At 41.4% G+C, this 25,573-nt stretch overlaps 1 protein-coding gene across 3 annotated transcripts in view; it reads left to right on the forward strand.

Annotated features, from left to right (window-relative positions):
• The window catches only part of Greb1l (GREB1 like retinoic acid receptor coactivator), a 236,711-nt gene that overhangs the window by 162,186 nt on the left and 48,952 nt on the right, over positions 1-25,573 (forward strand). For all 3 annotated transcript variants that reach the window (XM_087593268.1, NM_001432470.1, XM_087593267.1), the window contains 8 exon segments: positions 3,764-3,880; positions 4,679-4,798; positions 5,736-5,873; positions 8,032-8,217; positions 11,763-12,089; positions 13,460-13,588; positions 14,143-14,277; positions 17,898-18,095. In XM_087593268.1, the coding sequence (XP_087449394.1) occupies positions 3,764-3,880; positions 4,679-4,798; positions 5,736-5,873; positions 8,032-8,217; positions 11,763-12,089; positions 13,460-13,588; positions 14,143-14,277; positions 17,898-18,095 (1,350 nt within the window).

Consider the following 25,573-nt stretch of genomic DNA (forward strand, 5'->3'; position numbering starts at 1 on the left):
GAGTGGGCAGCTTTGTCTAGTCCCTGATTTTAGTGGGATTGTTTCAAGTTTCTCTCCATTTAATTTGATGTTGGCTACTAGTTTGCTGTATTTTGCTTTTACTATGTCTACGTATGGGCCTTGAATTCCTCATTTTTCTAGGACTTTTATCATGAAGGGGTGTTGAATTTTGTCAAATGCTTTCTCAGCATCTAATGAAATTATCATGTGGTTATTTTTTCCTTGACTTTGTTTATATAGTGGATTACTTTGATGGACTTCTGTATATTGAACCATCCCTGCATCCCTGGGATGAAGCCTCCTTGATTGTGATGGATGATCGTTTTGATGTTTTCTTGGATTTGGTTTGCAAGAATTTTATTGGGTATTTTTGCATCTATATTCATAAGAGAAATTGATCTGAAGTTCTCTTTCTTTGTTGGGTCTTTGTGTGGTTTAGGTATAAGTGTAATTGTGGCTTCAAGAAATGAATTGGGTAGTGTTCCTTCTGTTTCTATTTTGTGGAATAGTTTGAAGAATATTGGTATTAGGTCTTCTATGAAGGTCTGATAGAATTATGTAGTAAACCCATCTGGTTTTGGGATTTATTTGGTTGGGAGACTTTCAGTGACTACTTCTATTTCTTTAGGGCTTATCGGACTGTTTAGATGGTTTATCTGATCCTGATTTAACTTTGGTAGCTTGTGTCTGTCTAAAAAGTTGTCCATTTCCTCCAGATTTCCCAGTTTTGTTGAGTATAGGCTTTTGTAGGAGAATCTGATAATTTTTTTAATTTCTCCAGTTTCTGTTGTTACATCTCCCTTTTCATTCCTGATTTTCTTTATTTGGATACTGTTTCTGTGCCATCTGGTTAGTCTGACTAAGGGTTTATCTATCTTGTTGATTTTCTCAAAGAACCAGCTCCTGGTTCTGTTGATTCTTTGTATAGTCCTTTTTGTTTCTACTTAGTTGATTTCAGCTCTGAGTTTGATTATTTCCTGCTTTCTACTCCTCTTGGGTGAATTTGCTTCTTTGTGTGCTAGAGCTTTTAGGTGTGCTGTCAATCTGTTAGTGTATGCTTTCTCCAGTTTCTTTTTGGAGGCACTCAAAGCTATGAGTTTTCCTCTTAGCACTGCTTTCATTGTATCTCATAAATTTTGGTATGTTGTGCCTTCATTTTTATGAAATTCTAAAAAGTCTTTAATTTCTTTCTTTATTTTTTTTCCTTGACCAAGTTGAGTAGAGTGTTGTTCAGCTTCCATGTGTATGTGGGCTTTTTTAATGTTTTTCTTGCTATTAAAGACCAGCCTCAGTACATGGTGATCTGATAGGATGCATGGGATATTTCAGTATCCTTGTATCTACTGAGCCCTGTTTTGTGACCAATTATATGGCCAATTTTTGCAAAGGTACCATGAGGTGCTGAGAAGAAGGTACCTTTTTATGTTTTAGGATGAAATGTTCTATAGATGTCTGTTAAATCCATTTGGTTCATAATTTCTGTTAGTTTCACCATGTCTCTGTTTAGTTTCTCTTTCCATGTTCTGTCCATTGATGTGATTGGTGTGTTAAAGTCTCCTATTATTAATATGTGGTACAATATATGTTCTGAGCTTTAGTAAAGTTTATTTTATGAATGTGGGTGCCCTTGCATTTGGAGCATAGATGTTCAGAATAGAGAGTTCATCTTGGTAGAATTTTCTTTTGATGAGTATGAAGTGTCCTTCCTTATCCTTTTTGATAATTTTTGATTAAAAGTCGATTTTATTTGATATTAGAATGTCTACTCCAGCTTGTTTCTTTGGACCGTTTTCTTGGAAAATTTTTCCCAGACTTTTACTCTTAGTGTCTGTCTTTGTCACTGAGGTGTGTTTCCTGTATGCAGCAAAATGCTGGTTCTTGTTTATGTATCCAATCTCTAAGTCTGTCGTCTTTTTATCGGGGAATTGAATCTATTGATTTTAAGAGATATTAAGAAATAGTGATTGTTTCTTATTAATTTTGTTGTTAGAGATGGAATTATATTCTTATTATTATCTTCTTTTGGATTTGTTGCAAAAAGATTAGTTTCTTGCTTTTTCTAGGCTGTAGTTTCTCTCCTTGTGTTGGAGTTTTCCGTCTGTTATCCTTTGTAGGACTGGATTTGTAGAAAGATATTGTGTAAATTTGGTTTTGTCATGAAATATCTTGGTTTCTCCATCTATGTTAATTGAGAGTTTTACTGGATATAGTAGCCTGGGCTGGCATTTGTGTTCTCTTAGGGTCTGTATGACATCTGTACAGGGTCTTCTAGCTTTCATAGTCTCTGTTGGGAAGTCTAGTGTAATTCTGATAGGTCTGCCTTTATATGTTACTTGACCTTTTTCCCTTACTACTTTCAATATTCTTTCTTTATTTTTGTGTATTTGGTGTTCTGACTATTATGTGACAGGAGGAATTTCTTTTCTGGTCCAATCAATTTGGAGTTCTTTAGGTTTCTTGTATGTTCATTTGCAGCTCTTTCTTTAAGTTAGGGAAATTTTCTTCTATAATTTTGTTGAAGGTATTTAGGCCCTTTTATTTGGAGTCTTCACTCTCTTCTATACCTATTATCCTTAGGTTTGGTCTTCTCATTGTGTCCTGGATTTCCTGGATATTTTGGGTTAGGAGCTTTTTGCCTTTTGTATTTTCTTTGACTATTGTGTCAATGTTTTCTATGGTATCTTCTGCATCTGAGATTCTATCTTCAATCTCTTGTATTTTATTGGTGGTGCTTGTGTCTATGACTCCTGATCTCTTTCCTAGGTTTTCTATCTTCAAGTTGTCTCCCTTTTCTAGTGTGTTGGGATATCCAGTATTTGCTGTGGTGGGATTCTGGGTTCTGATGATGCCAAGTAGTCTTGGTTTCTGTTGCTTAGGTTCTTGTGCTTTCCTCTCACCATCTAGTTATTCCTGATGTTATTTGCTCTTCTGTCTCTGACTGGAGCTTGTCCCTCCTGTGGGCCTCTGAGCCTGTGAGTCTGTGAGCCTGTGAGCCTGTGATCTTTGAAGTGTGAGTGCTCCTGGCAGACCAGCTCTCTGCAGGCAGGTGTTTTGTTCAAGGACTGTGGTACAGTCCCAGCTCTGGGCGAGAATAAAGACTGGAAGGGTCTAGATCCCATTTTTCTTTTTTTTTTTTTTTTTGGTTCTTTTTTTTAGGAGCTGGGGACCAAACCCAGGGCCTTGCGCTTCCTAGGCAAGCGCTCTACCACTGAGCTAAATCCCCAACCCCGATCCCATTTTTCAGATATGTTTTTAAAAGTCCTTTTTTAGCAGTATCTATAGAAGTTCTTATCAGTGAAATTATATAATGATTATGTTGCTTCTGACTAACACCTGTGAGTCTGTGCAGAGGAAACAAGATGGGCTGCATAAGATAAATGCCAGACTTGGGCAGTGGGTGTATAGTATGCATTGTACTGGTCTCTCTCCTTTTGTATGTTTAAATTTTCCATGAAGTCGAGTTAAAATTCCATTAAGCTGTCCTTATTTTTGTCTACTGTCTCCAAAGACTTCTTCAAAAAGAATTCTGGAAGATTTCTCAGGGCCCCAGGAAATTATTCCTGGGCACATCTACTTTTTTAATTTATTATCGTTATTGACATGCCTGACATTTAGTTTATTTATTTAAGTAAATTGCTCTGGTTTTATGCAACTGTTCTTTTTGTGAATTTTCCAATGCTCAAATATGAGGTTTACCAGATGTCTGCCACTTCACAGTGTCCCCCAGACCTCTGTTCTGATCTGTTGCCTTTCTGTTCTACAGAAGCAGCAAATGGGACCAATGGCCATGGAGGTAAGAGCAGCACATCTAGTTCCACTCCATCTCACCCTGGGAACTACTCTTTGTCACCAAGACCTACCTACACACCCATAGATCAAGGTACGATGTGTGTGTATGTATGTAATGGGGGAAGCGATATATGTATGTGTGTGAAGGTTCAAAGTCTACATTCATTGTCTTCCTCTATAGCTCTCCATAGTACCCTTAGAGACTGGATCTCTTGATGAATCCAGGGTCCACAGTCTCGGCTAGTCTAGCAATGAACCACAGGATCCTCTTGTCTGTACATTATTGATTTTAAAGGCATATACCTCTATGCCTGGCTTTCTTCTATGGATTCTGAAGATTGTTCTCAGGTCCTCATGTTCCTGTGGCACTTTACCAACTGAACCATCCCTTTAGCCCAGTGCTACAGATTTTTGAATAATTATCTGAATACACAGTGTAGTCTTCCCTTTGCTTAAAAGACAACATTTTGAAGTTTCATGATTGATGTGAATAACTGTTAAATTAACTGGTGATTCCACATGAAGGAACGTAACTGGGAAATAAGTGTTTAATCAAAACTATAGTCTTGAAAATTCAAATATGTCTACAGAACTCTGTGCGAAAAGAGTTGCATGGCATTAAATACTTTTTCTCCATTTGCCCAGTAGATTTGTCTCACAACTTAACAGGGATGTCAATAGAGTCAAGTGAAGTAAACTATTTACCATTGCAAACTGCAAATATCATATGGTCACAGTTATTAGTGTAGCTTTTTCTAACTCTACCATTGCCCATAGGAGAGTGACTCAGACTTCCCTGCAGATCAAAGGAAAGGTCCTATGAGCACTTGGTAGTTTTTCTTTCTTCCCCATTGCTGAGGACAAGGCTATCTTTCCTTTTCATTTTCAGCTAACATGTTCATTTCTGGCCCACCGAAGAAACGACACCGGGGATGGTATCCTGGGTCACCTGTCTCCCAGTCTGCTCTAGTTGTGCCAGTACCCACAGTTCGTCCTCTTTCAAGAACTGGTGAGATTTTAACTGATGATGTATTTAAACATTTCTCTTTAATTAGCAGAGGTAAGTTCTTATCCTGCTCTTATCCTCTGAAGGTAAATGCCCCAAATCAATCATTGTCATTAGCAGTAGGATGTAAGAGTCTTGGTAGTAGCTAATATTTTATCTCCATAACATAATCCTTCCCTATAACTTTATGTACTATTACAACTTCGTTTTAACCATGTAATTGATGAGCCATTTGTTGCATAAGACCTAATGCTACTACCATAGGGTGCATGTGGACTTGGTTTGTCAGAGTGGTGCTATGATTTGTTCTCTGTGTGATACTTCTTGATTACTCTGGCTTAGTCATTAGTCTACTTACTCATGGTTTAGTCCACAGCTATACTACAAAGAGCTACTTGGCTCTCCTTCATAGACCCCAGACTGTGTCTAAAGGTGTCCTCAGCTAAGTGTGCACACAGTTGTGCACCTGTTCTCCCAAGTAGACAATGAAAAGTGCTCCAACTCTAAAAACTAGGTCAGGATCTTTACAACTTCTAATTTACTATTTGCTTAAGTAGTTTTGAAGACTCCATAGAAATCTTCTATGTGAATGTGTTACAGTTGCTTACACGTAGGATGATGAATGACGAGTGTCTCTGTCACATTTCTGTTTCCAGCTTAATGTATGGAAATCTACACCTTTGGTTACTTTTGGGGTAATAAATATGAAATACAAAGCTAAATCCAACAGAATGCTCAGTGGTCATTATCTACAGTGATGTAATTATGGTTGATTTGTTTTCTTACTTCTGTTTTTCTGCTAATATTCTACAATGCATATGTTAAATTTAAAAAAACTAAAACTATTGAACTTGTAAACCATCTTTAAAGTGTTAAAACCATAGTGATTTCTGAAGTTTTTCAGTTAATCTTTCTTGTCAAACAATCTTTTTCTTTCCAGAGCCCCATTTATCTACCCCAGTTCCACAGACCCAATTAACTGGAATTCTCCAGCCTCGGCCTGTCCCTGCAGGGGAAACTGTGATTGTTCCTGAAAACCTGCTGAGTAACTCAGGAGTTAGACCAGTGATCCTGATAGGTATGGTGGAGGAATTCCATGTCTAGACTTCTCTGTCTCCAGTCCCTGCTCTGTGGGCTTATTCACATTCTCATGAGAATATTTGTCTGTCTTTATTGACCGTCTCAGCTTTCCTTGGCTACCCCCTTTATGTTGTATTAAGGACATGATTTAAAGCTGAGAATAAGTCACTTGCCCTCAACCATCTTTCTCTATCCAGTGGGGGAGTCTGACCCTTTATAAGAGTAAACAACAATCACTACACACTCCAGTAACACTGGGACACATTGGAACATGAGAGCTGGTAGAGGTTCACTGCCAAGAGCTTTGAGAAGTCTTGGGAGAGAGGGCTTACTGCTGCCTGGAGGAGTCTTAGAAAACCATCAGACTAAACCTCAAGCAATGTGCAGAAGCATGCTCGAAGTGGACCTGTGGAGGAGGGGACAGTCCAGTCAAAGGAAGCCACACCTCAAGAAAGAAAGAAAGAAAGAAAGAAAGAAAGAAAGAAAGAAAGAAAGAAAGAAAGAAAGAGAGAGGGGGAGGAAGGAAGGAAGGAAGAAAGACAGACAGGAAGAAAGAGAGAGAAAGGAAGGAAGGAAGGAAGAAAGACAGGAAGAAAGAAAGAAAGAAAGAAAGAAAGAAAGGAAGGAAGGAAGGAAGGAAGGAAGGAAGGAAGGAAGGAAGGAAGGAAGGAGCTAAGCCAACTGACAGACCTCACTTCAGAAAGCCAGGAACAGGTCTGAACCACGGAGCATCTGTGAGTCAGCATCTCTGTGGAGTCTGACCCTCCCTGGCTGCTGACTGCAGTGAAATTATAGTTGTTGAGGGGTCTAAATTCCAAGACTTTCTAAACTTTCTAAACTACATTCTAAACTTAGATTCTTACATTCTAAACTAGTTGAGTACCTTTCATACCCATATCTGAAGGCCTTTTCAGGCAGGTCTAGACCAGAAGAACACTGCCTGTTTTCTCTCCGTGATAAGGCAGGTGGGTTTTATTAACATGAGTCACTCTTTGCTCTTGTGGTTGGCCTGACTCTTTTGTCTTGGGTGTTTTTTACTTCAGACCCTGTTCTTTATCAGGCACCCAATCCTCTGATTCTGGGTCTGGGGTATTAGAGGGAATCCCAGTGATTTAAATTCCATGTGACTCAGGAGGTTCTTAGCATCAACAAACATAATACAACTAAGCCTTAAAAGAGGAAAAATGTGGGCCTCTTTTTTCCTTTAGCATTCGGCTTTCAGGAAGTCTCATGAAGGCCATCTTTGGTGGCACACACTTTTACAACATGGGAGGTAGAGGCATGGAGATCTCTGTGAGTTCAGGGCTATAACCTGGTCTACATACTGAACTCAATTCAGAGCTACTTGGTGGGGCTGTGTCTCAAAAGAAAAAGAAAGGAAAGCAAACCTCAGAGAGAGATGATTTTCTTTCCTGTACCACAGGAGCAGGGTGAGGTGCCTTTCAAAATATTTCTATCCTAGGGTACTTTAAAATATCCCTGACATTCAGAAAAGACTAACAGAAAACACCAATATGGAGACTAAAATAATAAATCACTTGTTAAGAGCACTTGTTGCTCTTGCAGAGGACCCAGGGTCAGTTCCAAGCACCCATGTAATAGCTCACAACTCTTCTTAGCTCCAGTTTCAGGGGACTCAGCACCCTATTCTGAACTCTAGGGACACCAGACACACATAGACCATACATGCAAGCAGAATACACATACATTTAAAAATCAGACAAAAACAAACAGGCAAAATGCAAACACTAATGTTGTAAAAACAGGTAGGAAATCTCTAAGCACTTGCAACTGATTAATAGAATGTGGTTTACCAATGAGTTTAGCTTACCTTTCCCCACCTCCCAGAGCACTGGGGACTTGAGATGTGAGCATGGTTTGTTTTCTCATCTGGAAAGAAAGTTGATGAGGAACTAACTATCACATCGATCTTCCGAGACAGAACTGTAATGTTTGCAGTATCCCTCTTGTGGGAAACACATCATGTAACCGGAGTGGCTCATCTCAGTTTCTATAGAATGGTAAACATGAAGGTGAATTCCTGAAGGTGGTTGTCTCAGAGGGCAGAGAATGCCTGAGCATCCTCGTGTCTCACTGAGCTGGTGCGCCTGACTAGAACCCAGAAACGCTGAGTTGACTTGTGTCTTTTGGGGCAGGCTACGGCAATTTACCCTATTTCTATGGAAATGTTGGTGACATTGTTGTGAGTCCTCTGCTGGTGAACTGCTACAAGATTCCACCGTTGGAAAACAAAGATCTGGAACAATTAGGGTTGACTAGCACCCATCTCCTGAGTGTGGAGAACATGATCCTTCTAACAATACAGTACCTCGTACGGTTAGGTAAGTCGTTCTCTGGAGTCATGGACTGGGAACCTTTCAAATTGCTTTTCAGAATGTACTGTGTCCGTTTTCAATCCATCCACCTGCCTGATTCATAGTTTCTTTTGTTTCTAAGTTTCCTTCCTTCTACCCAGTCTTCTGACTTTCCCCTTTCCTCTCTTTTGCCTTTTCTCCACTCTTGTCATAAAAGAGACAAGTTGCTCCCTCTAGTGTCTAGTCTTGTGCTGCTTCCTAACCTCCCAAGGCGAGTAGAAGCAGAAGCTTACAGGGTTTTGCTAGGGGTTCCCTTTGAAAAGGAAGGCCTTAGGGTAAGGGTGAAGCAAAGGTCATGAACCCTTCACTTCCTCTGAACCTACAGTGAGTGTATGCAGGTGTCCTGACAGCACTGGGGCTCAGCCGCATTTCCATTGAAATCTCCTTTATTTTGCAAACTGCAGTGAGCCATCAGATATGCAATCTAATTACATATTCACTCTGGGATTTCACTCCATTAATTTGCTTACGAAAATGTTTGAGGTGAAAATTTTCATATAAAAACTTTTGTATGTACTCATGAGGTTTTTTTTTTTTTTTTAATGTTACAAAATACTGTGGTGTTAAGAAACCACAAAAACAATAAGCCAGGTACTTCCAATGTTATGTATCAACACTGGCAAGGACCCTTAATTTCCCAGGAGACTCCTTGATGTGGGTTCTGCCCTGACAGGGGTTTGTTTTTAAAGCCAATTTTCCCATGAAACCTGTCTTCATAATAAACCTGTAACTTGAAAATCTTACTTGTTGGTAAATAATAAAGTTATTTAAACTACCTCGTTCTGGCTCATTTGATATCATAAATTTAATTGCTACATACTCTGGACAGTGGGCTGCCTTCTAAGACAGTGCACCTCTGGATGCTCCCTAAATCAGGGAAGACGGTGCTATGTAGAGCAGCACTTCTAGTCAAGCGAAGCAGTCTGATCACATCCTCAGAGAAACCATGGTCCTAGTGAGTTAAATAAACCATAAGACAAAAATATAACATCTTCCTTCCAGTTATTAAAGCCTCTTAGAGAATTTGATTTAATTAAACAAGATTCTTTTTTTCTCTTTAGGATCAATTCTCTCCATAATTTTACTTCCAGTTATTAGTTCTGCTGGTATTTAGCATAAATACCTGTCCTTCCTCCCTCCCTTCCTCCTTCCCTCCCTTCCTCCTTCCCTCTCTTCCTCCTTCCCTCCCTTCCTCCTTCCCTCCCTTCCTTCCTTTCACCTAGGTTTATACTCCTCTGTCCTCCAACAAATTCTGGTGTTCTTGAAAAAAAAATGTATTCTATCCCTAAAAGTTTAAGAGGCAGAAAAATATTTTCACACATGCATAGATTATAGACATTAAAAAATATCCAAACTTCTAAAATGACCGCCTTAATACTTTGTATCCCCAAGAACTAACAGGGGGAAAGAAAAGCAAGATTCTTCAGAAAGAAAGAGCCTTCCTGTAACAGTCACTTAAATTTTTTTGTGTTATTTCACAAGTTAAAAAGCCCTTTGAAGTACATAATGGAATCAGCACATTCAGATGGGCCTCCGGGCTGTCGGAAACATTTCTTCCTCTTATGGTGGCTCCATCTAAGAAGCCATCAGAGCCGATGCTCTGGGGTATAACTCTCAAAGGGAAAATTACCATTATTGAGCTCGGAAGAGGTGGAGAAAAGGCTCCTAGAATCCAGCCAGGATGGAAAGTAGTAGAAACAGAGAAGGGGACGCATATATTGCTGTGAGAGATCATCTTTCATCTGAAGTGGATCCCCCTCATTTTTTCCTAACAGTTATTCAATCAAAACTTTACAAATGAATTTTAAGATAACAAAGGATGCTGGAAACAAGTTATACCACTTTATTTTCTCCCGGGTGCCTTTGCACGGATTCATTGTGTATCCCAAGAGAATGTGTCGCTGGCTCCTGATCTGCCTTAGCCCTCGTGCATCTATAAAATAGGCCTCTGAGCCTTTCAGGTTTTGAATGGATGACACTAGGGAAAGGAGGCCAGGCCTGCTTTTCGTTTGTCATGTGCTCTGGTGGAAGAGGGCTATAGAAAGGACCACCTTCCTTCAGATTTTAGTTCAAATTCAGCCACTCTGAATTCACTACACAGTATGAATGCCATGGCTGCGCACCATGATTCTAGTTTGTTAAAGGTTAATGGAAATCAGAGTTGAATGACTCCCAGCTGATCTTTAAAGCCAAAAGTCCCACGGTTCACTTCCACCTAGCATGAGGCAGGGTCAAGAAGGACACAAGAAACCAACATTTTAGGCTAGGTGTGTGGAGACCTAGGGATCAAACCCAGAGCCCGCCTCACTCATGATAGTACCAGGCTATGCTCTAACTCCAGAAGCAAATGTACTGTAAGCATTACTGTTTTCTTCTTGTTTCTATGTATAGAAAACAAGCACCTCTCTTCGAGGTTCCCATTTTCTTTTCCTGACCCTCAACTAGTTCTGGAAAAGTTGCTTCTCCAATGTAAATTACTTATTTTTAGACTGTGGTATATTTTGTATAATCCCACTTGTCTTTAAGCAGGGCCAGGAGACCACTTAACTGCATCAGAGCGAGGAATGGTTTCTGACTCTCTGTGTTCCCTCCTTCCAGACAGATCGTAGCCTTATGTTTGTGCTGTATCTGGGGTTCTAAAGCCAGTGCTTAGCCTCAGATCACAGATACTAAAGAGTCTGTTCCTGCTAACAGGAGCCCTTGAGTTTCAAGTCTCTGATCCCCCTCCCCACCCCATCCTGCTTTGGGTGGGGGCAAGTCAATATATCCCCTAGGTTTTAGTTTAAACTAAAGGTAGAATCTTAGTTAATTTGTGCCAATTGGATGCTTGCTGATTTTGTTGTAAAAATTGGTTAAGTTTCTAAAAGAATAAAAAAGAAAGTCCCTCTAATTCCAGGGGCCACAGGTCATCAGTATAAGCTTACTCAGCTACGGCTGGGAAAAGAGGCCAAATGTCATATTTGACAAGCCAAAGTGCATGAGAGAATGAGATGACCCAGCATTCTCCGCCTGGGGAGAGTTAGGCAATGTGAAACATGTAAATGGAAATGAAAAAATGACTCATTTCCCTGTGGACAGTGTCAAATTAAATGGAGACAATCCATTAAAATACTTTGAAAGTATCCATGCATAAAATGAGAAATGAATAGAACCCAAAATTGATTACACACCAGTGTGTTTTCTCATTTATTAATCATCAGAATCCATAATGCCAAGGTTTGAAAGTGATTGTTTCTCAGGGCATGCAACAGAATGGGTCTTGTGTCCTTGCAAATCCTCCTTGAAAGAGTACAGGGGAACAGAGCTAGAGCTCTAAAAATTGAGGCCAGAGAGAAGTGAAAGGGAAATTCGCAGTGGTGATTAGTATGAGCCGTGACTTGGGACCCCCGTAAGACACAGTGCTTATCTGCTAGCTGGAGTGTGATGGGCTTAGAGAACTGTGGGATGCTAGGTGCTGTGTGTTTTGTCTTCTCAGATTGTCTAAGTCCTAACTGTAATTCTCATTAATATAGGTCCTGACCAGATACCTCTCAGGGAAGAATTTGAGCAGATCATGCTGAAGGCTATGCAGGAATTCTCTGTGAGAGAGCGAGCCCTGCCGATGGGTGATCCTTGTACACCAGTGTCACCGGCACAGCTCCCCTGGCTTGCTAGGTTAGCTGCCAGTGTGTCTCAGGACCTGGTTCATGTGATTGTGACCCAGAACTCTCTAGCAGAAGGCATTTCGGAGACACTGAGGCTGCTCAGTGAAATGAGACACTGTCAGAGGCTGCCGGATTACGCTGTGGTAATTTGTGCCTCACAAATCAGAGGAAATGAGTTTTGTGTGGTGGTGTTAGGTGAGTGGCTTTGGGGCTTTGTTTGTCTTATCACTTGTTTAATGCATTCATTCCGCCATCTGTATTTGAAAAATAACAACTGGGTATTTCCAGTATCCACATAATTATTCTCTGGTTAATGGTTGTGGTTTGGGTTTCTCTCCCGATTTTAACTTTCTTTCTCAAATCAAAGTCCTCTGTGCGGCTGGTGCCCCGGCACCTGACTCTGAAGACATTCTTTTAAAGCAGATACTCTCATCACATGTAACCTCTGTTCTTAAAAGATTTTCAAGTGTTGGGACTGGAAAGATGGCTCTGCAGTTAAAAGCATTAGCTGCTCTTGCAGGAGACCTGGGTTTAATTCCCAACATCCACATGGCTGTTCATAACTGTCTATAGCTCCAGTCCTGAGGGATCCAACACCCTATTCCAATTTTCAGGGTCCTGTATGCACTGTGGCACATACATAGACACACACACACACACACACACACACACACACACACTGTGGCACATACATAGACACACACACACACACTGTGGCACATACATAGACACACACACTGTGGCACATACATAGACACACACACACACACACTGTGGCACATACATAGACACACAAATAGACACACACGCGCGCGTGCGCGCGCATTGCGCATAGAATAAAAACAAGTTCATTGTAAAGGTTTTGCAAGTCTTAACCATTCTGTCACATGATAAAGCACCCATGTTGGGCAGATATATTTGAAGGGCCTACTCTACAACACCTAGGAAACCTTCATAGAGTAGAGCATTGACTAAATGTGCTCTGTGCTACCTCTCAGAGGGTTGTGCCTCACAGTCACCAGCACTCAGACTGTGATTCCTCCTCTCGGCACTGAATGGAAGCTCTCACTGAAGCTCTCGCTGCTTCCTACCAAAAATATCAAATCCAGCATTACTCTGAAACATGCATTGGCCAAACTGTCTGCCCACCTCTGTGTCAGGGTTTTAGAAAGCTGTTCCTGGCTGTGATCATTAATATTTTTAATTTTAATAGTAATTCTGTATAAATTTAAGTTTTTAAGGTAAGTACTTATAACAATCATGTAAATACATTGTTTTCTGCAGACTTCTCTAGCCTTTAAATACTTGCATGTCTATGTTTTTATACTTACGAACAAACTACACAGTTTTCCTCTCAATTACCTGGCAGCAAAGATTGTGTTGTTGCTGCTGCTGCTGCTTCTGTTGCTATAGACAATCTTCAAATTATGCATCTTTCAACCTTCTTAACCTTCTGAAGTCCCTGCAGTTTTAGACTTCTGTGGTCTCCCACTCAGTCTGTCATAATCAGTGTTGCAGCAAGCATTGGTTCCAGTGATATGACTGCTTTGTTCTCTGTCCCTCAGGTCAACATCAGTCCCGGGCCCTGGCAGAGAGCATGCTTACCACAAGTGAATTTTTGAAAGAAATTAGTTATGAGCTCATCACAGGAAAGGTCAGCTTCCTGGCATCACATTTCAAAACAACGTCATTAGGTGAGTGGTTGTAAGACCGGGCCACCCTGCCAGCCCTAGTTGCATGAGTGTCTGAAGCTTAGCCTGTCAGGAAGGTGGTGCTTAAGTTTTCTAGCAGAGCTTTGCTTAGGAGTGGTTTAATCCTTACTCCTGGTGACTAACACCACAGGCAGCTTGTGAGGTCTAGAGGAAGTAACAAGGATGCTAGGATTAAAGCCTCAACTCAATGGTAACTTTGCTGCTTGGGCTATTTTCTTTCTCTCCCTGGATCTAAATTTTTTCCTGTCAGAGAGAACCAGAACAGTGTGTTCTGCCTGCTATTGTATATAAAGCCAGCCAAAAGAGAGCCCGTGTTGGAGGCGTGCTGGTTGTTAGCATGCACACACAAAGGTTGATATAATCTAGAAAAGCTCTTCCTGTACAGATGCCACAACAGAAATGCTCATGTAGGAACTCTGACATAATTCCAGGTCAGCTTAAATTTAACGAGAACCCAGCCCAGGTGCCTAATTTAGATGCTGATAGGAACCATCTTCTCATTACTATCTTCTTAAATTCACCTTATTTTGATGTAGGTGATGACCTGGACAAGCTGCTAGAAAAAATGCAACAAAGAAGAGGAGACAGTGTGGTCACCCCTTTCAATGGTGACCTTAACGAGTGTATGTCCCCTCAGGAGGCTGCTGCTATGATTCCCACACAAAACCTGGGTAATGTGGACTGAGGCTGAGGGAAGGGTGGGCCCTTGGAGCAGATACTGTAGAAGCTTAAGAAAAAAAAAAAACAACTCAGGGTTTTTAAGAGCCCTCAAGACATAGACTACAGCAGGCTTTTTGTTGTTGTCTACAGGATAAATTGAGTTCTGATTGACAGTACTTTGGTGTGCGACCTTCTCCTTTGTAAGAGTTATTTCCCTGAGAGATTCGTGTTCAGTTGCTTCTGGAGGTTGGTTATTTTTTAGCCTCAGGAAGAAGTTCCTCTTTTTTCAGGAATGATTTTAGGGATCCTCAGTTTTATTTGAGAGAGAGAGAGAGAGAGAGAGAGAGAGAGAGAGAGAGAGAGAGAGCTGAGAAAAGATTTTATTAGACCAAACTGAGTCTAGTCTTTCTGGCCTCCACATCCAAAGTTCTGGGATGACAGGCACCACTGGCTGGACTCTGTATTTATTCCTTAGTTGTATGCAGAGAATTGCTGTGCTTGTGGGGAGCTTCAGAGAACTTCAGGAAGCATCCAGACCGCAAGTTGTGCAGGACTATATCTCTCACTTCTTCCCCTTACTTGTAAAACTTCAGGCTCAGGGAGTGTGAGGTCTTCCAGACAGCAGAGAAAAACAATGTTACCTACACATCATCAGCCCTGTAAGTCGGAGCCACATGGTGGGCAGTGGCCAGGGAAGAGGAAACAGATCTCACCTCCTTGTCAAAACAAATAGGAATATGGGTTGCAAAGTGTCTTGACTTCCAGGCAGTACTTGGAAATACAGCAGTCATTTATTCAGACATCTAAATGAGTTTATATGAACTATTTTGAATTGTTAATAAGTTTAGAATTTGCTCAGCAAATTTGGCAGCCCAAGCCAGGGATCTGAGTTAGATCCTAGAACCCACATAAAGGTGAAGGAGAGGACCAACTCCTCTGATCTCTACACATGCAATCACACATACCACCACATTATGCATACATTGTAATAATAATTAGCTAATTAACTAAATATTTCTTAATTCTCAGAATACATATAGCTCTCTAAGTACATCCTTGGCTCCCTGTTTAAGAAAGGTTGTTTAAAAGCAGGGTAGTGGTAGTGTTTCTTTAATCCCAGCTGCAAGTTCAAGGCAAGCCTGGTCTATAGAGTAAGTTCCAGGACAACCGAGGCTACACAGAGAAACCGTGAAACTCTGCCTCGAAAAAACAAAAACCAAACAAACAAACAAAATGTTGCTTGAAGGAACTGGAGAAACAGCTCAGGACTTAAGGGCCCAGCTGATTTTCAGAGTACTGGGGTTTTACTTCAGAACCACACAGGACCTCACAACTATCTGTGACTCCAGTCCGGGGGATCCAGTGCCTCCTCTGGCTTCTGAGAAAACCAGACACATGTGTGCTACCAAAACAGTAGACACATTTTTTTAAAAAAAATATTTTTTAATTTAAAAAGAAATGTCAGGGGGTTGGAGATTTAGCTCAGTGGTAGAGTGCTTGCCTAGGAAGCGCAAGGCCCTGGGTTTGGTCCCCAGCTCCGAAAAAAATAACCAAAAAAAAAAAAAAAAAAAAAGAAATGTCAGCAAAGCATGGTGCTGCATACCTTTAATCCCAGAGGCAGAGGCAGAGGCAGACCAATCTCTTTGTGTGTTCAAGGCCAGTCTGGTTTACATAGTGAATTCCAGGACAGCCAGGGCTACATGGTGATAGCCTGTCTCAAAAGATCTAAATGAATAAATAAAAAAATAAAATAAATGTTGCTTGAAACCAGCAAGATGGCCCCATGGGTAAAAACAACTACCACCAAGCCTAATGACCTGATTTCAAACCCCAGGGCTGTCTTATCACCTCCACATATATGCTATGGCACACAGGCACATGCACACAGACACACACATACGCCAACTCTAAAACTTATAATTAAAAAATTTACAAAAAATACTGCTTGAATAAATGTTGTTTTATATTCCATCAAACTTCAGAGTTTGCTAAGTTAAATTATACATACAAATCTACATAGACATTTAGTTCCCAGTCAGCCTATGAACTGAGGAACTAATAACCTATGTATGTATGTTGGAAGACTGGTTTGTTTCATTGGTTTACTTTTTACTTATGTGTATGTGTGTGTTTGTATGAATGTGTGCTAGGTAGGTTCATATGCCCACGGGGATCAGAAGACAGTGTTGGATCCTCCAAGGTGTAGACATGGGTGCTGCAAATCAAACTCTGTTCTTCTGCAGAAGCAATGTTTTCTCTTCACTGCTGAGACATGTCTTCAACCTCTTCCACAATGGGGGAGGGGCGTGTAGAAAATTACAGAGGGGCTGGAGAGATGGCTCACTGGTTAAGAGCACTGGCTGCTCTTCCAGAGGACCCAGTTCAGTTTCCAGCAACCACATGGTCACTTACAAATGTCTATAGTACCAGTTCCAGAGGATCCGGTGTGCTCTTCTGGCCGCCTTGGGCACTAGGCATGAGGATGGTACACAACCATATATGCGAGCAAAACACTCGTATGCATAATTTTTAAAAACTTAAAAATTCTTTGCCCTGTCATTACTTTGTCTTTTCTGGCCCTGGGAATCAAACTCAGGCCTTACATACACATCTAGAGGTGTGCCCTACTGCTGAGCTCTTCTCCCAGATCAAACTCACAGCATCAAGTTCTGTCAGTCAGTCCTTTCTGCTGGCAAGAAGCCCTCTGTGTCCAGAGTAGCTAGAGTATTGTGAGTACTGGATGCCTCAGCTACACCTCAGTTGAGTTTAGACAGCTTTCATTAGCACTGGTCGATCAAGCCCTTGAGATTGTGTTTCAGTCAAACTGCCAACATGTGTCCCTGGTAGGACACAACCCTTTTAAGAGGCATGGCAGCTGCCTGCCCAAGCGTTTTGTTGTCTGTGGGGAGAGGGGGTGTGTACAGGGATTGATAGCTTGATGGACACAGGTAAGAAAGGGTTACTGGTATGCTTAGAGTCTCTGGACAATGATTGCAGTACATCACCTACTGAGAGGCCAGCTGCCTGTGTCATACGGCAGGTAGGTCTCTTTGGGTAGTCCTGATGTCAGCACTGGTCACAATTGCTGGCCGAGCCAAAAGCTACTAGGAAGAAAAGTGAAGGTTGTGTCTCTAGCCTGTGTTGTCTAGTCATAGGGGATTTCCTGTCCCGCTGAGGCTGACTTGCTGATGAAAAAGGAATGTGTACTTTGGTATCATCCAGAAAAAAAATAAAAGGAATCCTACACTATTATAGCTACGGCATTGACTCCCTCCCTAGATGGGCCTGGGCAATGCTGAGAGGCCTAAAGAGTTGAGTACCCCCTTTCTGCAGCTAAGTCCTGTCCAGCTGTGACAGTATAGTCTGTTTCCACTAGGAGCAAAAGGGTTGTCAAACAGCCCCCTTAGGTTTTTAAGTAGTTTGCTTGTAAAACTGTCGTATCCCATTTTCGAGCGTATCTTTTCAGACAGATTTTAGGGGGAGGTAGGCAAATCCATAAATCAAATGAGAATAGCAAGTGAGACTCTTATTTGTGAAACATTGATTTCCCTTGTGTTTTGTGTCTCCATATGGATTCATAGCATTTGCCAAAGAACTGAATCAATACTCTTATAACTTTTCTTAATTTTAGATATAGATAACGAAACCTTCCAGATTTATCAAGCACAGCTCACAGTTGCCAGAAGACTCTTATCCCAGGTGTGTGCGATCGCAGACAGCGGCAGCCAGAGCCTGGACCTCGGCCACTTTAGCAAAGTGGACTTCATCATCATCGTCCCAAGGTCAGAGGTTCTAGTCCAGCAAACTCTCCAGCGTGTTCGACAATCAGGTGAGGGTGAACTTTTCTATGAGTTTCTATTCAGTTCCAGTCCTGGAGCCCCTTTATCCCTTCCTCTCACTTAGTCCAAACATTTAAAAGACATTTGAAACATTCTTCAATAGTAAAAATCTCAAAAACATTTGAATGGATATTTAATTTATCTGTAAGCTTTGCCCTAAACCTTTTTCCCAGGACTAAATTTGATTCATGTGTTTGCCAGATGCTGTAAGTCTGTGATGTCATGCGTGGGACTACAATCTGGTCATTCACTGTCCAGGGAAGTCTAGCCTGTCCAAAATGCTGGGTCAAAACCTCTTGAATTCTTCCTAGGTTCAGGCAGGTCATTTCTCAGAGTTCTCAGACATTTTCAACACAGACACCACCTTCCATATCAGCAGCAAGAAGCCAAGTTAAAATTATTTCCAAGAACAGAGACCAAATTCAAATCCATTTCCCACACGGAAATGGTAGAAAGTAAAGATTTTACAAGTCTGTTGGAAATGTAATCTCTTCATGTCAGTGGTAAATGTAATCTCTTTGTGGAAATAAGATTTGCTTAGAATGTATTAAAAGCTATATAGAGTTTAGGAAATTGGAATAGCTAAGAAAATGCTGGTTTTCATGTAAACAAGATTTTTACTGGTTGTTTGTTTGTCTGGCTGGTTGGTTGGTTTTTGGTTGTTTGGTTGGTTGGTTTTTGGTTCTTTGAGACAGGTTTCTTCTCTGTGTGGCCCTGGCTGTTCTGACACTTGTTTTGTAGACCAGGCTGGCCTTGAACTCAGAGGTCTGTCTGCCTCTGCCTCCCAAGTGCTAGGATTAAAGGTGTGCATTGCCACTGCCTGGCATAAACCAGGTTTAAAAAGAAAAATTTAAGTATCAAATTCCCTCTGGTTATCTTACCTGGGGTAAAGACACAGATTTTAGATGGAGGATGGATCTTCTTGTCACATTAAAGAATTATATTTGAAAACAGAAAATTTAATGAATTCAGATTTCTAAGAATGTAGCTTATAGATTCCACACCTATAGACAGTGTCTATAAACTTTATATAGACTTCCAGGGTATCTTTTTAAATGCAGGTTTCCCTCAGTAGTCTAGGGAGTCCCCAGACTGTATTTTGTCCAAGCTCCTAGGTCTGCTGGTCAGAGGAACACACTCTGTGTGTTCTGAACTCTTCCCAAATGAGCTAACAGTAGGTGTTCACCTGTCTGACTCCTGGGAAGTATTCTTCATGGTCTTAGGAGGCCTCAGAGTGACCTGCCTGTAAGTCTCTGAAAGCCACGCTAGGCAGTGACCTTTTGGAAATGAGCAGGAAGAGGACAAAAGCCTCCCTGAGGCTTTCACGGAGGCCAGCATGAATGCGGGGCTCCCTCAGCTGTGTCTTCTCTCCTCTCCACCGTGGGCAATGGGTGGGTTTCAGGAGTGCCAAGTAATCTGACCTATTATTAATCATAGATTTTCTCTTCCATGTGCGGAGGGAGGGCCTCCTTTTGTCGGCGGTTCACTTACACCATCTGGCATTTGCAGCCTCCCTTGGTTTGTGATCTGATATCCCAAGTCCTGCTTCAGCAAGCATGTCATAGCACCTGTTCCGAGTGAGCTCCGTGTGCAGAGCCTTTCCCTGGAGCAACCTCTCAGGGACTGCGCTTTCCTTTCTCTGTGAAGGGCCTACCTGTCCTCCTCTCTGAGCTCAGGGGTTTGGTTTTATTTTATATTTTCACATGTTTTAAGATCACCATTCTTCAGAAAGATATGAAAACCTGACCAGTTAGATAGGCTTATAATGAGGGCAAGGGGTAGTGTTATAGGCAGATTTGGAAACTCAAGGCAAATTACGTTTTTGTTGTTGCTATTGTTTGGGTTTTTGTTTAGTTTTTTGATACAGGGTTTCTCTGTGTAGTCCTGGCCTCAAACTCAGAGATTTGTTTGCCTCCCAAACACATGTGCCACCACCACCCAGTGGCAAATTACAATTTTGATATTGTTCTCTCCTAACTTTGGCACAAAAATTTAAAGAATTTTATTTTCATTATATTTGAAAACAAAATTTAATAAATTCAAAGTTCTAAAACTTTAACTTATGGATTCTACATTCATAGGCGATGTCAGTTAAACTTATAAAGCCTTCCAGGAAATCTTTTAAAATGCAGATAAAAATTAATGCAGATAAAATTATTATAGTAGTAATCACTTTATATACTTAATAGTAACATTCTTTTTTAATTATAAGAAAAAACATGTGCTGGAGAGATGGCTCAGTGTTTAAGAGCACGGACTGCTCTTCCAGAGGTCCTGAGTTCAATTCCCAGCAACCACATGGTGGCTCACAACCATCTGTAATGGGATCTGATGCCCTCTTCTGGTGTGTCTGAAGACAGCTACAGTGTACTCATATTCATAAAATAAATAAATTAGTTTTTAAAAAAAAACATGATTGTGGCATGTGTAGTGTGTACATGTGTGTGCATGTGTGCATGTGTGTGTTTTAGAGTATAACATGGAGCATATGTATAAGTCAAAAAACAACTTTTGGAAGTCTCTTTCCACTGTGAGGTCGAGGGATCAAACTCAGGACACCAAGCATTTTTACCTCTGAGCCATCTCTCTGGCCCTGTGGTATTATTCTGAAAAATGAAAGTAATAGAGTGGAAAAGTATAAACATTTGTGCACAGATGTTATGGTTTAGCAATAAGGTACAAGTTAGTTTGCTTGAGACTCTGGTTTCAATTCCCACAAAATTAAACATTTGTAATTTCACTCTCAAGGTTATAACTATAAAAATGCTGTTGTTAGCACTTCTTACTGCCTAGTGTTGTGCCTCCTTCCTGCATCTGTCCTTAATGTCGATGTGCAGTGTGCATAGGAAAAGCTTTTATAAGCAACATTCTTAATGAGTGCACAGTATTTCTTATTATAACTATACCAAAATGTGTCATCATATTTTTAAGTACACTCATATTTTTGTAACACATACTGGTTTATAGGAAAGTATAGGAAAGTGTGTGTGTGTGTGGGGTGTGTGTGTGTGTGTGTGTGTGTGTGTGTGTGTGTGTGTGTGTGTAAGTAAAGAGAAGTTTTCTGGGACAGAGTAAGAAATTACTCATTAAAACAAAATGTTCCCCAGAAATTGTCAGACTCACTTTCCTCCCATTCCACCATGAAAATGGAGAGCTGCATTTGCCTGGGCCACAGATGACAGACTCTCAGAGAAACCGGCTTTTCATTATTGAATGCCTAAAGCCTCATGGGGCCTCTCAGGTCTGGCCGCAAGCAAGGTGTGTTCCTTGTGTCTGAATGAAGGGCAAAGGACACAAGGCAGGGTGGAGGGAGGAAGAACTATGTCGGTTTGTCTTCTTCCTGATTCCAGCTGCCTAGTTCCTGAAAGAGAGCATTCCAGCAGCCAGCCCAGTGGAGAGAGTGCCAGACAGGAAGAAAGGTCAGAACACTCAGGAAGGGCGTGTCCTTCACAACTCTGTGTGGCTGAAAGCAGAAGGAAGTAGAACCCTTGCATTGTTGTAGACCCAGCACTGGGTGAAGCATGAGGTCTCTTGACTAGCATTCTAGTTAAGGAAAGAGGGGATGGAGGAAGGTCAGAGAAAAGGGAGGGAAAAAAAGAAAATAATACAAAGAAATCCAAAAGTGAAAAGAGAAAAGAAATGGGTCGAGACTTTTCAAGTTCTCCCAGTAATCTGAAATTCTGACAATTGAGGACACCCCAAGTTCTGTCAGTCCGAACACTAGCACAATAAAAATGCAAGCATTCTAAATTCAAGGTGGACGGGTCTACATCAGTGACTGTGCTTGGTCAGAGCTCCCTGGTTTGTGCAGGTGACCTGTCCAGCAGATGGGAGTGGGTGTAGTGGTAGCCTCCAAGGAAGTTTTATACTGATAAGGCCAGTGACACTAATCCAGTGGTCGTACATGGCTATGAAGAAGCCTGAGCTATTAGTTGGCAACAAGTAAATCACCTGGTCCAAAAAGGCACAAAGAAGCTTTCAGAAATAGGTCCCACTGCAGGGGCTAACCCAAGTGGTATAAGAAAGATGTTCATTTCTAAAACATACCTTCTCTGTCTTATCAACTTTTCTTTGCCTCATTGATCACTTAAAACTTCATCAGAAAAATATATATCACCTACTAGATAGTTACAAGTATCTCAGAGACCGAAAGTCTTGGGAAGTGACTCTGACCTAGAAACAAGAGGCACACACTGGAGAGTCCCCTGGGCACGCAGAAATGAACATGTCCGCTCTACTCTAGGTGTGTGACCTGGACAGTACTGTACTTTGGGAGCCTTTGGTTCCTTGTAGCCCCTCCCCCTCTGCAGCCACCTGCAAACAACACACCCATGCCCCTGCTAGATGCTGGAGCCACAGACTCAGTGGTGCCCAAATGCAGACTTCAAATTCCTTTGCCACATACTAAAGTGCTGGCTGCTGTAAGTAGAGGGCTCATAATCAATTATTTCATTTTATGGTGAGATCTCTCTCCACTTTCCTCCCTGGTACTTGCAAGGCCTGTCTCAGAGGTCTCTGGCCTCAACCTTTCCTCCTACCAAATGCTGCATCTGTCCTTTTCTTCCTTACCCTAAGAGGAAACAAGCTCAAAAACTTCAGATTAAAATCATCTGGTCTCCAAATAGAAACATGTTCACTCACCTGTCTCCTTGCCTGTCATCTGTTTGAGAGAGGGTGGCCCCTCAGCCCAGCCACTCCACCTCACTGCTGGTTCCTCCCCTTCCACCTGGTTCTCATTCCATCCGTCCATTGAGTCTACCCACCACCAAAGACAAGACGGTCCTGCCCAACTCCCTCTTCCAATTGCCAAACCAGGAAGGCTGTGCTGGCTTCTCCCATCCCTTCACTTCCTCACCCCCTCTGTAACATCCCGCTATCTGACTCTCAGCCCTCAGCAGAATCCCTGAAGGTCTTCCAGAACCTTCCCAGGTTTTCTTCTATCCTTGCTATTCAGATGTACCCCTGAGGTTCCCCAGCCATGAGGGTGCTTCCAGAGCTTTCTCTTCATCCTTGAAGTGAAACAGTCAAGGAACACAACTATCTAGCCATTGCTAGACACTTGATAAATATTTGCCATTGCTAGACACTTGATAAATATTTGCTAAACCAGAATTTTATAAAAGTTTGTTAAATTGATTCGTTAAGTGAAATTGTATTTTTGAAAGGAAAAGATAACAAGTAAAGTTTAGAATTCCTCTTGAAAAGTCCAATTAGGTCATTGGAAACACATTTGAGAAATTACCATTGGCCAAGAGTAGAAGCCTTGAGTGTACAAGCAGACAAGACTGTAGAGTTAAATGCCATTTGTGTATCTAGAATGCTGTTGTTCTTCAGGCCATGGGCTCTCCCCCCTGCAACCCCAAGAACCCTGTAGTGCATGTTTTCATAGATTCTCCAATACAAATTAAATAATTCTCCTCAGTGAGAGGACAGAAGGGAGGCAGGTTAGGGCTACCCAGACAAAAGAGACTACAAATTCGATGAACTCTAAATGCAACTAACAGGATTTTAGTCAACGTTTTCAGTTTGGGTTTTACTTGTTTGTTTATGTCTTGTTATCTCCAAAGAGAGACTACGGGGGTAAAGGAATTACGTGTTGGCAGCATCTGGAAACAGGCTATCTCAGTTGAGATAATGCCCCCTAGATCGGCCTGTTGTGCATTTTCTTGATTAGTAATTGATGTAGGAGGGCCCAGTTCACTGTGAACTGCTGGCTCTGGGCGGTATAAGAAAGCAGGCTCAGCAAGCCATAGCAACAAGCTAGTTAGCAGCACCCCTCCATGGCCTCAGCTTTAGTCCCACCTCCAGGTCCCTCCCATGACTTCCATGAGTGATGGACTATGATATAGAGGTGTAAGCCAAAATAAACCCTTTGGGCCCCAAGCTGCTCCTCGAGGTGCTTTATCATAGCAAGAGAAATCCTGACAAAAGGCATTATGGGAACTTTAAACACTGAGAATGTTTTAATGATTTAATATTCTTTTGATTTTCATGTGTCATATGGTGTCAGGGTTTGGGGGTTGGAGAGGCATGGAACTTCATGAATGCTAGTCAGGAGCTCTATCCTGAGCTATATTCCCAGCCTGACTTTCATCTCGTTAGGAATTAGTTTTTGATCGTTTGTTTTCATAGCGAAGCTTTGCAGAAATCTGTCTGATCCACAAAGAAGGTGAATGGCTAAACGGAAAGTTTTGTTTTGTCTTGTTGTCCTTTGTTTACTTGATATCTCTTTGATGGGAGAGGTAAGGAATAAAAATTAGATATTAAAAAAAGAGAAAATTGTTGCTGAAAAACAATCAAGAGAAAGGATGTATACCAGAATGTATTATTTTCTCCAAATAGCAGAGTGCTGCACTGGCACAGTCCTAGCTCTTCTGAATACCTGGGCATCTGAGAGGCATAGGATCAGTAACGTCTCAAACTGATTCCGGCCATGGATTCTGATGGCAGTGCTTGGTCTGTGGTACCTGTAGACAGCTAGCATATGTCCCGGCTCCATTTTCCTTCTAGCTCCACATGATAAACACTTTGCCTGACAGTAATAATTTTTTTCTCTTCTTCCACAAAGAGGACCCTAACTTAATATTAAAGCTTTCCTTCAACACATCTGGATTCCGCATTTTCCAGTACAGAAAAGTGGAGACACAAATCCCTGTGATGCAGCCTCTAGGCACCTTCAGATGTCTAGGATTCCTCACTCAAGATGTTTAGAGTCGGTCTTTAAGGATACCCATGACTAGGGTACCGCCCATGTCAGCTCCCAGAGAGATGGATGTCATTTAGAAAAGACAGAGGTTCCTTGCTACTGCCCTTCTAGAACTTTTGAGTGGAAACTTGTCTCGAAAGAATTCTGACACCTCCTAAGTTCCCACTAATGCCCAAACAAGGTGCTTTATTTAGGCAGCTCTAAGACAGAGTCCTTGGACCTCTATAGGCATCCCAGGTGGTCCTCACACTTCTATCCTGGGTGGGTCCTGCTCTTTACTTTTTATTGTGGACTTAATAAACTATGACAGACTTGGTCATGACTTTCTGGAAATGAAATTTTATTTAACCCAGTAGAACTTCTGTAGACAACTTAAACTGTTAAGAAATCAGACCCCAATAAAGGTGACTTTTCTCGGAGCAGCCATTTGTGATCACTTATGAACATTTCCAGCTTCTAAGCATCTGTTTATTTTGGGAGACAAAACATGAGAGCTAAAGCAAGAACTAGTGACAGTGTTTCTGTTTACAAGATCGAAGAGCTAAGTACAGAAGGATTCGGCTTAAAACAGTTTACAGACCTAGCACTTACTTGCTCACAGAAGAGCAGGTTGCATTAGCTTTCCATATGTGTTTATGACATGTACTCTGATCACGTGTACTCCGTACTGCCTTTCCCCGTCACAGGCCTCTGCCTCATCCCAAACATCCTTCTGCTTCCATGTCTCATTTTTTATTATTTACATATTTAAAAAACAATTAA

The sequence above is a fragment of the Rattus norvegicus genome, chromosome 18 (genome assembly GCF_021556685.1).
Source record: "Rattus norvegicus strain SHRSP/BbbUtx chromosome 18, alternate assembly SHRSP_T2T, whole genome shotgun sequence".
NCBI lineage: Eukaryota > Metazoa > Chordata > Mammalia > Rodentia > Muridae > Rattus > Rattus norvegicus.